Genomic DNA, 11,199 nt, shown 5'->3' on the forward strand with positions numbered 1-11,199 from the left:
CCAACTTTCATTTGTTAAGTGTGGAACTTCCATAATTATAAAGACTTCACTCTTTCTTATTTCTACAAATGTAGGACAAATATTCTTGAATTTCACCGGTCCGGACAATGTTGGGCCTGTCGAGAGCCAGGACATCTGATTCTGATAAAGGATAGTTTTGGTTGGTATATGGAGTTGACCGATTGCATTGCTATCAACGCTATTGAGTTTTACACTTTTGTACGGCCCACCAAGCAAGCAATCATCAGAGTCTGTGTCCCCGCATTCTCCTCAAGCAGTAATAACAATAGTCAGTTATCAGCCGCTGTTATTAACTGAACCTCATTATATTTGTTAATTTGTAGACTATGCCAAGCAAGCACAACCCAACTAATGTCGAAGGTGATTCCTTAGCCCACATTTAGCTGCCAAATCCGAAGCCGACACGCCCATGTTTCTTGGGTATTGTCAAATCGAGCTTTTTATTTTTCTAGTTTTGGGCCTTAGAAAGACCATTACATGTGGATTTAGGTTTGTGCTCGCCTCGTCATTCTCCTTTTAAATACGCAACTCAGTATTATTATTATTCTTCTCTTATATCATTATTAAAGTATGAACAGATGAGTTAAAGACTAATTTAAGTCTACATGAACAGATGCGTTAAAGACTAATTTAAGTCTACAATTATTACCCGAATAATTTTTTTAATTTATTTGTTATCAACCTCAAAATCAAATTGAAAATAAGTTAACAATGACAACGAAGGAAAAAGGTGTAGAATTTGTGCGCACATCAATATCATGGATCTCAATGATTGCGTAGTGCCGTGCGTAAGGCCAAGATTGGTGACGCGTAATATAAACATAACTCGGCGCTTTGAAGCTTTTATCGGCCTTCAGCAACGGTGGGTGGTGCTGGTGGCCCAAACCAATCATCTTTGAAATCAAGTAATCGAATGCCAATCATGGCCTAATATAAACACAAGAAAGAAAGCCCCTTTTATTTATCAAAATACCAGCAACTTGCAACTTGTAACTTGTAACTTGTAAATTGTAGCTGCGAAAATTCAACACCACGAGAAAGCCGTTCACACTTTGTTACTTCGACAAGAAGAAGCTCGAGCTTTTATTTACATAAATGTTTATTCTTTCTGTCCTCTCTCTAAATTGATAAAAATAAATAAAGAGGATGGATTTCTGTTGGAATTTTATTTTCATGCGTATAAAATATATGAAAAAAGAAAAAATCTGACACAATGAGAAAGGGATGGACCCCTCTTCTACAGCAGAGATTCTTGGGTTTGATGATTAATATAAGAAAAGAAAAGGAAAAAAGCAAAAAAAAAAGACATTGAAATGACCAAAAAGCCCTTGAAGGGCGGTATTCTCCGGCAGGAATGATGCATACTACGTAGTTTCCCAGCGGTCAACAATCAACGTTGTCCAAATTCTAGGATATATTTATCGCTTAAATTAATGAAAGCGTACAGACGGCCGTGGTGGGTTACATCAAAAATACACCATCTGCTTCTTAACACAAGGTAAGGCCGGTCTTTGTTTCTGTTTTAAGGCCTTTCCTTTGCAATCAAACGCACCAGTTTTGTCTATGACAGTTCTTTAGCCGCCTTTCTCACTGTTCAGGTTTGGTTCTTTCACTATAAATTCAGGTGCTTTTCTTGTTTCCCGATATCTGATGCTAAGCCACTTGTGTAATTTAGTATTTTGTTTGGATTTTCTTTGAAGCTGTCTTGCTGTTTGTGTAGAGCTACCAAATGTTGGGTTTTTTTTACTGTGAGCTTGTGATTTTGTGAATTGGATCTCAAGCAATTCAGTAAAAGTTTGGAAATTTTGGTGCTTGGAGATCGTGGGATTGATTTTTGGGCAACTTTACCAGCTGGGTTTTAATTTGTTTCGCAATTGTGAACTGGGTACTGATACTGAAGGCTTTTGATTGAATTTTTGTGGACCCATCAAGTTATATGGTATATGGAACTAACCGTTTTTTATGACATCCAAGTTCCAACTCAATCATCACCCCTTTGAGGCTTCGTCTATTAAAGGTTTCAACTAGTGTGTCATGAATTGAGGCTCGAATTGATCATTTCAGTGATTGTTACATAATAAACTTATATATTTGGAGCAATTTGAAGTCGTAATATACAAGTAACATTACTGGCCAAAAAGAAAGTATCATTATCTCCGCTCTGCTCCTTACTTGTCCGGGATTCTCTCTTTTGTCAATCTCGTGAACTGGTTCTGTAGATGAATTTGAAAGCGACGGTCGAACACTAATTTGCATATCCAGTGCGATCGGAACGGTTGAATTTGAAACTAGTGAGCTACTTGAGGGCGGCGAGACGAATACAAGAGTACAGAGATGTTTCATCATCTTTTCATTCAGAAAATGGAAATTGAGCACATTATTCCGTTCCGAACGGCCATCACTATGTTGAGTCTGTTGCTTCTGGTGAAATTGCCAGCAATCTCTTCCTCTGGGGTTGTTATACAGTCAAAGGTTTGCAGTGATCACTTGGCCTATTCAAAATCTTATGGTCATGAACTGTATTACATAAATGGGAATTCAGTAGAGAAAGCTGTATTCTGTACGGCACTTGAGACATACTATGCAAATGGTTGCATTTTGGAGGGTTACCTTGGCATTAACCATTGTGTATCAGACTTTTCACTAGGTATGCATTGATATTATATATATGTTGCTTGTGTTTCTTGTTTAAATGATGCTATTGTAGTTCATAGTTGGAATTTAGGTAAAGTTTTAGGACCATTGTTAAGTGTTGCAGCTTTTGCAGTTGGTTCTCACTTGAGGACAGGAAGGAAACTTTTGCAGAAGGAGTCAAGGGATAAAACCACGTCCAACGATAGAGAAGAAAAGAACGGGGTTGCATCTGTATCCATGACCAAAAAAGTTGGAATGGCAGTAGGTGCAATGTCTTTGTTATGTTGTGTTTTCATGTGTCCCTGCTTTTATAAGAAAAGGAGAGAAGCTGCTCACAAAGTTCTTGCTAAGGACCCAAATTCAAGTTAGTCTCTCATATCTGCCTGTCTGTGTACCCGAAATCAATAATTATAGGTTTTCAGGTTGCTGGAGATGAGAACCACCAATTATATTCCAGTTTAACATTTAAATACATTCATCCTATATTCGACTAAAATTCTTTCAAACTTGTCCAAATTGTTTTATTTGCAATTCTGCAAATAATTGAATTTTTGTTGCCACTGACTAGTCTATTCTATATTGGTTGTTTCCTCATTATGACTTTGTTCTTTCAATATTTTTTTTTTTTTGGGTTAAACTAAAACTGGTTGTCCTCTTGCAGTGGATTCAGCTTCTTCTTTTGAAGTGAATTCTGCTCCTGAAAAGATCCCAGCTAGTCCGCTTCGTGTGCCACCTAGTCCTAGATTTTCAATTTCTCCAAAACTCAGTAGACTTGGATCAGTACATCTCAGTTTGAGTCAGATTGCCAAAGCAACCCGCAACTTCTCTCAATCACAACAAGTAGGTGAAGGAGGTTTTGGAACTGTCTACAGAGCCCGGCTAGACGATGGCCAATTGGTTTCTATAAAACGAGCTAAGAAGGTATAATAGATCATAATCCTTTTTTGTGGGTACTCAATGAAAGATTGGTCATTTCTGGTTAGTTTATGAAAGGAAATACTATCTTGGTGACATGCTAGGTAGTAAAACTTGTACCACTACTGAGGCTCTTGCAATTGGCTATAATTGATACAATTCAGTGGCCTCTTGGTAATTGGTAGCTCATTCATTGATTTTGTAAGTAAAATTTGTTGTTCTGTTATATTTGAAAATGAAAAAGTTTTTTATGTTAAACTTTTGAGGAAACTGGGGCAATCAGAAAAATCACAATTCATAAATATTCCATAATTAGATTCTTCAGTTGCCCTAATAGTGATTGGATTAATTGTGCATTCTGGGTTCAATTAGGAAAGTAGCATGCTAAAGTTAAATGTATGTGACATGGTTCAAAATTTCAAAATTAAAGTAGGCTTCGTAGTAGAATTTATACATAGCATAATTTGTTATGGACTTACCAGTTTTCCATGTTGCCATCGAACATTTGAGTGGCTTTATAAGGAAGTTTTCTGTTGTCATGGCAATTATTCGATAAATGAATGCTATTTTGTTAACATGGAAACTTTGTCATAGGAACACTTCGAGAATTTGGAAACTGAATTCAGTAGTGAAGTTGAACTTCTGGCCAAAATTGATCATCGGAATCTTGTAAAGCTACTAGGTTATGTTGATGAAGGAAATGAGCGTCTTATCATTACAGAGTATGTGCCAAATGGTACTCTTAGAGAACATTTGGATGGTAAGCTTAGTTAAAGCACCGAAATATCCAAAATTTAATCTATAAATTATGCTATCATAAACAATTATGCTACTATACTGCCAGGTCAGCACGGGAAAATCCTAGAGTTCAATCAGCGACTTGAAATTGCTATTGATGTTGCTCATGCCTTAACCTATCTTCATCTATATGCAGGTAACAAAAATACTATTGCTAGAACTTTAAAGATCCACTGGTCTTTTATTCATTTGTTTAGTTGTCTGGTTAGAGATGAAGAATTGATTTTCTTTGGTCAATCTGATTGGTGCTTAATCTGGTATTCATATCACGACAGAAAAGCAAATCATTCATCGAGATGTGAAGTCGTCCAACGTTCTTCTGACAGAAAGCATGAGAGCGAAAGTGGCTGATTTCGGATTTGCAAGGCTTGGTCCGGTGGACTCGGAACAAACACACATTTCAACCAAAGTGAAAGGAACTGTCGGTTACCTCGACCCTGAGTATATGAAAACCTATCAACTCACCCCCAAGAGTGATGTTTACTCATTTGGGATATTACTTATAGAAATCATAACTGGCCGTCGTCCAGTGGAGTTGAAAAGATCTGTTGAAGAGCGGGTGACACTCAGATGGGTAACAATCTTCTTCTGTTCCCTTGATAAGTAATTGATTTTGTAGCATATCTTTAGGAGTTAGAACATGGAACAACATGCATGCTGCAGAACTCTCTTAATACTTTCAGTTATGTCTGTTGCTAGATAACCCTTCCATCCAGATTAAATTTGAACTATAGCTGTTTATAACTTTATGTATGGTTTAACATTCCGCAGGCCTTCAAGAAGATGAATGAAGGAAGGACGGTGGAATTGGTTGATCCTGCATTGGAGAAAGTTGTAGATGCAGAGGTACTGGTGAAAATTTTTGATTTGGCTATCCAGTGTGCTGCCCCCGTTCGAGCTGATCGGCCAGACATGAAATCAGTGGGAGAGCAGTTGTGGACAATAAGAGCAGACTATCTTAGAAGTGTCAAGAAAGGCTAGTGGTATAATACGAGAGGCACCTCCTTCCCTCAAACTTGCCCTGTAAGAACGAATTTGGTCACAGACAAAAGTTTGCTTTTTCATGTAGGCCTCTTTGTCGACATCTTTTTTCACTCTTGAACATGCATGCATGTGGATGTCTAATATACCTTTTTTAAAACTAGTTATTGCAAAACAACGACATGCCTTGAGGAGCATAAAAGCAAACACATTCGCAGTTTTTGAGTGTTGATATCACTCGGAAAAAGAGATTCAGAATTCAGCAACAATAGATTCAAGATTCGGACTGGAATTACGACACAAAGCCTAGTTACTTAGTTTCTCATTGTTTTTTTGTCTTGACCAAGAGTGCCAAAACGGTGATCATAAATCATCTGAGTTTTACCAGCCTTCCTATTTGACCGTGCAAACTTTCTTATAAATGTTTTCGTCTGATTTTCTGAGGTTCAGCGTGTTGGCTGGTTGTCACCTTTTTCCATTATTTTCCTGGCAAATTCGATGATCTAGCACCTCTCTCTATAGCAATAGAAGCAAGTTCCCAATCTAGTTCCACCTTTTTCATTTTCACCAGAGTTTTTGGCATGATTTTTAAGTATTGGAAAGGGGTTTTGTGCAGCGGTAATCTTTTATTATTATTCGAGTGTGGGTTCAACCATTTAGTTTGAAAAATCAACTTGAAGTTAAAAACTGTAAAGACCAGCCCTTCTAAACTCCGAAGTAATTATAATGTGGCTCACTTGCACCCTTTTCTGACGCTTCTAAAGAAGACAACTTTTTCAGCCAAAATTCTCAACTGAATAATATGGTACTTTCATCGGAAAGCAAAAATGTCATGTTTCACAGTTCATCATGAGAGAATTGCGTACCTCGTTAAGCCATTTTATATACTATAGGGTTAATAATATTTATATTCTGATACCTAAACTAGTTTGTCCCTTAGTTCTTAAGCTCTGGACTCCATGAATAATTTGAAAGATAATGATACTGGACTCGTCATGATTTGATACCGCGGCGCAGATACTGCGAGTCGCAGGTTGAATAAGACCATATACAAAAGCTTTTCTTCAAGGGAAACTACAAAGCTAGGGTAAAATCCACTAAAAGAGTTTGGCCGGAGGAGCCAGCCGGAATCTTAATCTTTTCCACCTGCTATTTACTAGCATAGGGTTCAAGCTCAATATATGTTCTGGCATGAAGTCGTGCCTTGTCAATATACCCACAACAGGAGATCTCTGCAATTGACCAGCATAGTTATTACAAGCGATCAGTAAGAAAACTGTGAGAAGTACTAAATAGAACGTGTAAACAAATACAGAAGCTATTGTAGATGTTGAGCACTAACTACATAACGGCATAACAGCATACACATACGATACAGAAAGCACTGCTGAACAAGTACTTTACCCTTATCAGCCAAAATTTGATATACGAGATAGAGGCCCATTGAACAGAAATAGCAAGAACAGTGAATCATATAACAGAGGCAGAGAAGTATTTGGGACCAGAAAGAATTAAATCTAGATGGATTGATGTACAATTAGCACAAGAAGTGGTGATTCATATATAGCACAACCAATGATGTGAACTACACAAATTTTTGGGGATGCAAGTGCGCTGCAATGCACAACTGATACTTCAGAATACCATATTTTGTAGTTGTAATAAAAGCAAATGTAGAGGACAAAATCACTTACCGTGGAAATCTTCGGTATTACTAGAAGGTGCCTTAAGCCAACTTCTCGGAAAAGTATGAGAGCCTTTGCTAGTGACATTGTCTCCACAACAGTATAAGGTGAAGCATTAGTAAATGGATGTAAGTCTATGAACATTTCCAACTCCTCCTCATTCAATTTTATATCTTCTATCTTGTCACCATTGCCTGAACCCCTCTTGGCAAAATCCTCTGATGAGAACCGCTTAAAGGAATCGGTGCTCGTCGGCACTGGGGTGGACACGAAAGCTTTCTTCTTCAACAATTCAATAAGATGGGCACGGAGGACAATACCAAACAAAACAGGGGATTCAGAAAGCGGAAGCTCATCAATTACAGGGAACCCATTATGCCCTGTAGTTCTGAGAACGTGTACTATATTACCAACCTTCTCAATTCCATAAAATAGTTGTAGTGGCCCTGTTACTACGTCAGCTACTGTCAGCTGCCTCATATATGGTTCAACATGAGCCTCCAGATAGGGAAGACCCTTTGCTTTCATAATCAGATCATATATATTGCCATTGAACGCATCAGCAGTGGTCTTGGAAACAAGAAGAACCACCATTATCAATGGTAGCAATAATAGATTATTGGTTAATTCCAGAATAATTACACATAGAGAGACAGTCATCCTCATGGTTCCACCAAGAAGAGAAGCAGCACCCAACACAGCATAGAGACCATGATTGAGATTCGAGTGTGAACCCACTAACATTCCAACAAAACGCCCATAAGATGCACCAGTCACAATAACAGGTACAAAAAGACCAGCAGGAGCAACAACCCCGTAGCTAAAGATACTTAAGAAAAAACAGGTGACGAAAAATATGATAATTGATGCAAAATGAAACTCAGAATCAGTGTTCTTGCTGAAAAGGTTTCTAATAGCATCATCGTTCGTGTTAAATATGAGGCTGGCAAGGTCATTATAGTGACCAGGAGGACATTGGAACTTCTTGAAGTTACCAGACCGTCCAATTGTAGGGCAGGCTTCTGCTGCATCAGCTGGGCAAGGTCGACAAGATGCAAGCCACGGTAATCCAAAGAGAAGACAAGATGTGAATATGGAGATTGTGCAAGCTATAAGTATTTTATAAATGACGCCTCTCCTGGCCAAGGAAAACATCAAGGTGATCAGTCAGAAAATTATGGTTTTTCACAACACTTTGAAAACACTAATACTGCATAGACATCACTACGCTAAAATGCTTACTCATTGATGAGATTGTATATTCGGAGAACTTTTGTTAATAGAGAATTATATAAGCTTCCCAATATGCCGCCTACAAACCCAAGGAGAAGCACGGGAGGCACATCTGCAATGTGATATGACACACTTGCTGAATAGACATCAAACATTATCAGCCCCCCTGTACCAAATAGCCCACATTTGCCACTTAAACAAACATCAATCAGAGCCCGGAGCACAATTGCAATTACAGCTGTTGTAAAGAAAGCTCTCCACAGAAGGGCACTTCTCCACCTACAGAACAAAATCTTGGTTGGATTCAAACAAAGTGCTAATCTCATGAATTCAATTTTTATCATCTAGTAGTATAGTTTAGTTGGTTTGTTTTCTTGGGGTTTTCCCCCACCAGTGCATATGCTTAGGTCTTGAATTCCATCTGAGAGTGCTGGAAATTGCGACAAAATATATATGACATATAACTGTACAGGATGTTAAAAGTGTGCATAGTTGAGTCTTAAAAGAATCAATTTTTATTAGTATTATGAACAAAAAGCAAAGACAAAAAGAAACAAGTTTGGATAGAGCGATTGGTGTACCAAGATGCCATCTCTTCAAAAGCAAACAGCACACCACCAACAGGGGAACGGAAAGATGCAGCAATCCCAGCAGCTGATCCACACGTTACGAGATCCCGACGGTCTCTATCATTCTTGAAATACCGGAACCATTTCCAGGTCAAACCATACTTCTTTGATCCACCCTGACTCAACAATGATGCAACACAGGCACCAGTATGCACCATCGGCCCTGCCTTTCCAATAAGAAGAGATGATGACACCGCAGAAACACTACCGACAATCTGTACAATAAGGAAAATGAAAATGAAAAATCCAAATTTCTGTTGATGTAGTATCTCAATGTATATGATGTCCAAAGCACAGAATTGTTACCTTATCCATACATAAAACAAACATAAATGAAAATGGCGCTATACCAACTATCAAGTTGCTAAATTTCACACAACCCTAAGCAAACCCCATTCACAATTGAAAATGGCAAGAGCAGCTTTACTAAAGCAATTTATACACAATCCAAAAGCACTGAAATCAGAGTCAGTGAGTCACCTTAACAAATAAAGTTCTTATGGAAAATATTCCCGGCGCGTCGACGCCGTTCAGGTATGCCTTCACCTCCGGTATGCCGGAGCCCGCAGCAACCGGCGCCACAAAAGAAGTGATCATAGACGCAAACAGAGTGAGAGCCAAATTGGAGAAGAAGAAGACAATAAACGCCAGCAAAAACCTGTTTTAATATAATAAAGACAAATTAAAAACGAAGAAAGAAAATGTTAAGTAGTTGTGGTGTTTGTTTGGGGTTCTTATCCCCCCCAGCTCATTAAAAAAACGAAGAAAGAAAAAGGAATTAACTTTAAAAATTGAAGTGAAATTTAGAGAACCTGCTCTTCAACATCATGTTGGAGGTGATGACGAATTTAATGCCGGCGATGTTTTCGACGGCGAGGTTGTTGCAAAAACCGATGAGGCCGACGATGAGACCAACGAGAAAACATAAGAACCACTTCATGAATATGTACTGAAAGACTTGCATCTTCCCACGGCTTCTCCAGTCCTGCTTGAAGAACTCGTTCTCCAAAATCTCGTAATCGAGGCTTTCGATGGGGCAGACATTGGCGCCGACCAGAGCAACCTGCGAAGTGGAGTTCGGGGCTGATCGTTGACCCGAGATTAATGGGGCGGTGATGGATTCCGGGTCCTCTGCATTGAGAAAGGCGTTGCTGTTGCCGTTAACTGACATGGTTTTGAGATTGCAGAGGTTCAGTAACGGCTACCGACGGAGCATTAATTCCGAGTCATAACTCGGAACTCAGAGGGGTTTGGAAAATAAATTGGTGAAGTCGATGAGTGATGTGAGAGTAAGGGGTTGAGCTTTGCTGTGTTTTATTTTTTTTGGTTACAGCTTTGTTGTGTTTTATTGTGTTTGTGAAATTGTGAGCTCTCCCGGTCAATTATCTGACTTGCAGAATTGCTATAATTAGAGGACTCTCTGCTATTGGGTATTGCTACGCTGCTGCCGATTCCATTCCAACATAATTTATAATTATTAAAAAGAAAAAGAAAAAAAGATTTCTTATTAACCAAAAAAATCATTTATGTATTTTTTTATCTTAATAAACTACTGTCTGTCAAAATAAGTATTTTCTTATCTTTTCTTACGTTTACGTGTGAAAAATAAGAGTCGAATTTGAGATAATTTTGTACAATGCGAAAAAAGATGAGTTGCAAGTAAAAAAGACAATGAGTAAAGTTGAAAACTGAGCAAAACAATGAAACCAAAAAGCTTCTCTTATACTAGTCCAGGCTGTGCACTGATTACTCTCATTCATGTAAATGTTTCCCTGGTTATTTAGGTATCTACCAGCTTTGTCACGTCGCCTGGATTCTTCTGGCCTACCTCCTCCTCCTCCTCCTCTATCTTGAGCGTTGCCTAAAAAGTAGGGCAAAATACCACACCTAGGATGACAGGCAGGTAGCAAAAATAAATGTCCCAATCTAACAAAATATTTGTTTATTTCTTATTTCTTACTTCGGTCAGAACAAGAACTTGAATGTCACGTGCAAAAGCGCGTGGTTTGGCTGAGTGTGTGTGTGAGTGATGACGCCACGGAGGAGGGCAAAAAAATGTAGTGGCGACTCGCGAGCGTAGGAGGTGGAAACTTCGTATGTGTGGGCCCCGGGCCCTCAACGATGTGGAGTGAGGCCCTTTGAGTGCAGCAAATGATGGACATGATCCTTTGCGATGTCGTTTAGTCTCTTCATTTGTTCACCCACCATTTTGAACATGTGGGGCCCCTCTCAGATCGCATCGCATATTGCATGCACAAGGCAGAATGTTATTTCAAAGGATCATTAGAATACGGAACTCAAAT

At 38.7% G+C, this 11,199-nt stretch overlaps 2 protein-coding genes across 7 annotated transcripts; one reads left to right on the plus strand and one right to left on the minus strand.

Annotated features, from left to right (window-relative positions):
- On the plus strand, positions 1,255-5,618 carry LOC18771312 (calmodulin-binding receptor-like cytoplasmic kinase 3). Of its 6 annotated transcripts, none has more exons than XM_020567982.1 (8): positions 1,255-1,645; positions 1,742-2,668; positions 2,780-3,019; positions 3,317-3,576; positions 4,165-4,330; positions 4,415-4,504; positions 4,644-4,942; positions 5,140-5,618. In XM_020567982.1, the coding sequence occupies exons 2-8, from the start codon at positions 2,356-2,358 to the stop codon at positions 5,347-5,349; spliced, it is 1,578 nt and encodes a 525-aa protein (XP_020423571.1). In that variant the 5' UTR covers positions 1,255-1,645; positions 1,742-2,355; the 3' UTR covers positions 5,350-5,618. The 6 variants fall into 6 exon arrangements, with proteins under 6 accessions (XP_020423571.1, XP_020423567.1, XP_020423568.1 ...); XM_020567978.1 differs by having other exon boundaries at positions 1,255-1,619; positions 1,697-2,668; XM_020567979.1 differs by having other exon boundaries at positions 1,255-1,619; positions 1,722-2,668.
- LOC18771131 (putative chloride channel-like protein CLC-g) lies at positions 6,219-10,290 on the minus strand. The gene is made up of 6 exons (XM_007204206.2): positions 9,709-10,290; positions 9,377-9,554; positions 8,849-9,111; positions 8,277-8,546; positions 7,044-8,172; positions 6,219-6,581 (listed from the first exon to the last, which is right to left on the minus strand). The coding sequence occupies exons 1-6, from the start codon at positions 10,065-10,067 to the stop codon at positions 6,447-6,449; spliced, it is 2,334 nt and encodes a 777-aa protein (XP_007204268.1). The 5' UTR covers positions 10,068-10,290; the 3' UTR covers positions 6,219-6,446.

This window comes from Prunus persica, chromosome G7, assembly GCF_000346465.2.
Source record: "Prunus persica cultivar Lovell chromosome G7, Prunus_persica_NCBIv2, whole genome shotgun sequence".
Classification (NCBI taxonomy): Eukaryota; Viridiplantae; Streptophyta; class Magnoliopsida; order Rosales; family Rosaceae; genus Prunus; species Prunus persica.

Coding starts and splice junctions, on each gene's coding strand:
- LOC18771312 (XM_020567982.1), top strand. CDS start 2,356: ATGTTTCATCATCTTTTCATTCAGAAAATGGAAATTGAGCACATTATT. Junction 3,020..3,316: donor TGCTAAGGACCCAAATTCAA/GTTAGTCTCTCA, acceptor GTCCTCTTGCAG/TGGATTCAGCTTCTTCTTTT. Junction 4,505..4,643: donor CTATCTTCATCTATATGCAG/GTAACAAAAATA, acceptor ATATCACGACAG/AAAAGCAAATCATTCATCGA.
- LOC18771131 (XM_007204206.2), bottom strand. CDS start 10,067: ATGTCAGTTAACGGCAACAGCAACGCCTTTCTCAATGCAGAGGACCCG. Junction 9,555..9,708: donor AACATGATGTTGAAGAGCAG/GTTCTCTAAATT, acceptor ATATTAAAACAG/GTTTTTGCTGGCGTTTATTG. Junction 6,582..7,043: donor TAATACCGAAGATTTCCACG/GTAAGTGATTTT, acceptor GGTCAATTGCAG/AGATCTCCTGTTGTGGGTAT.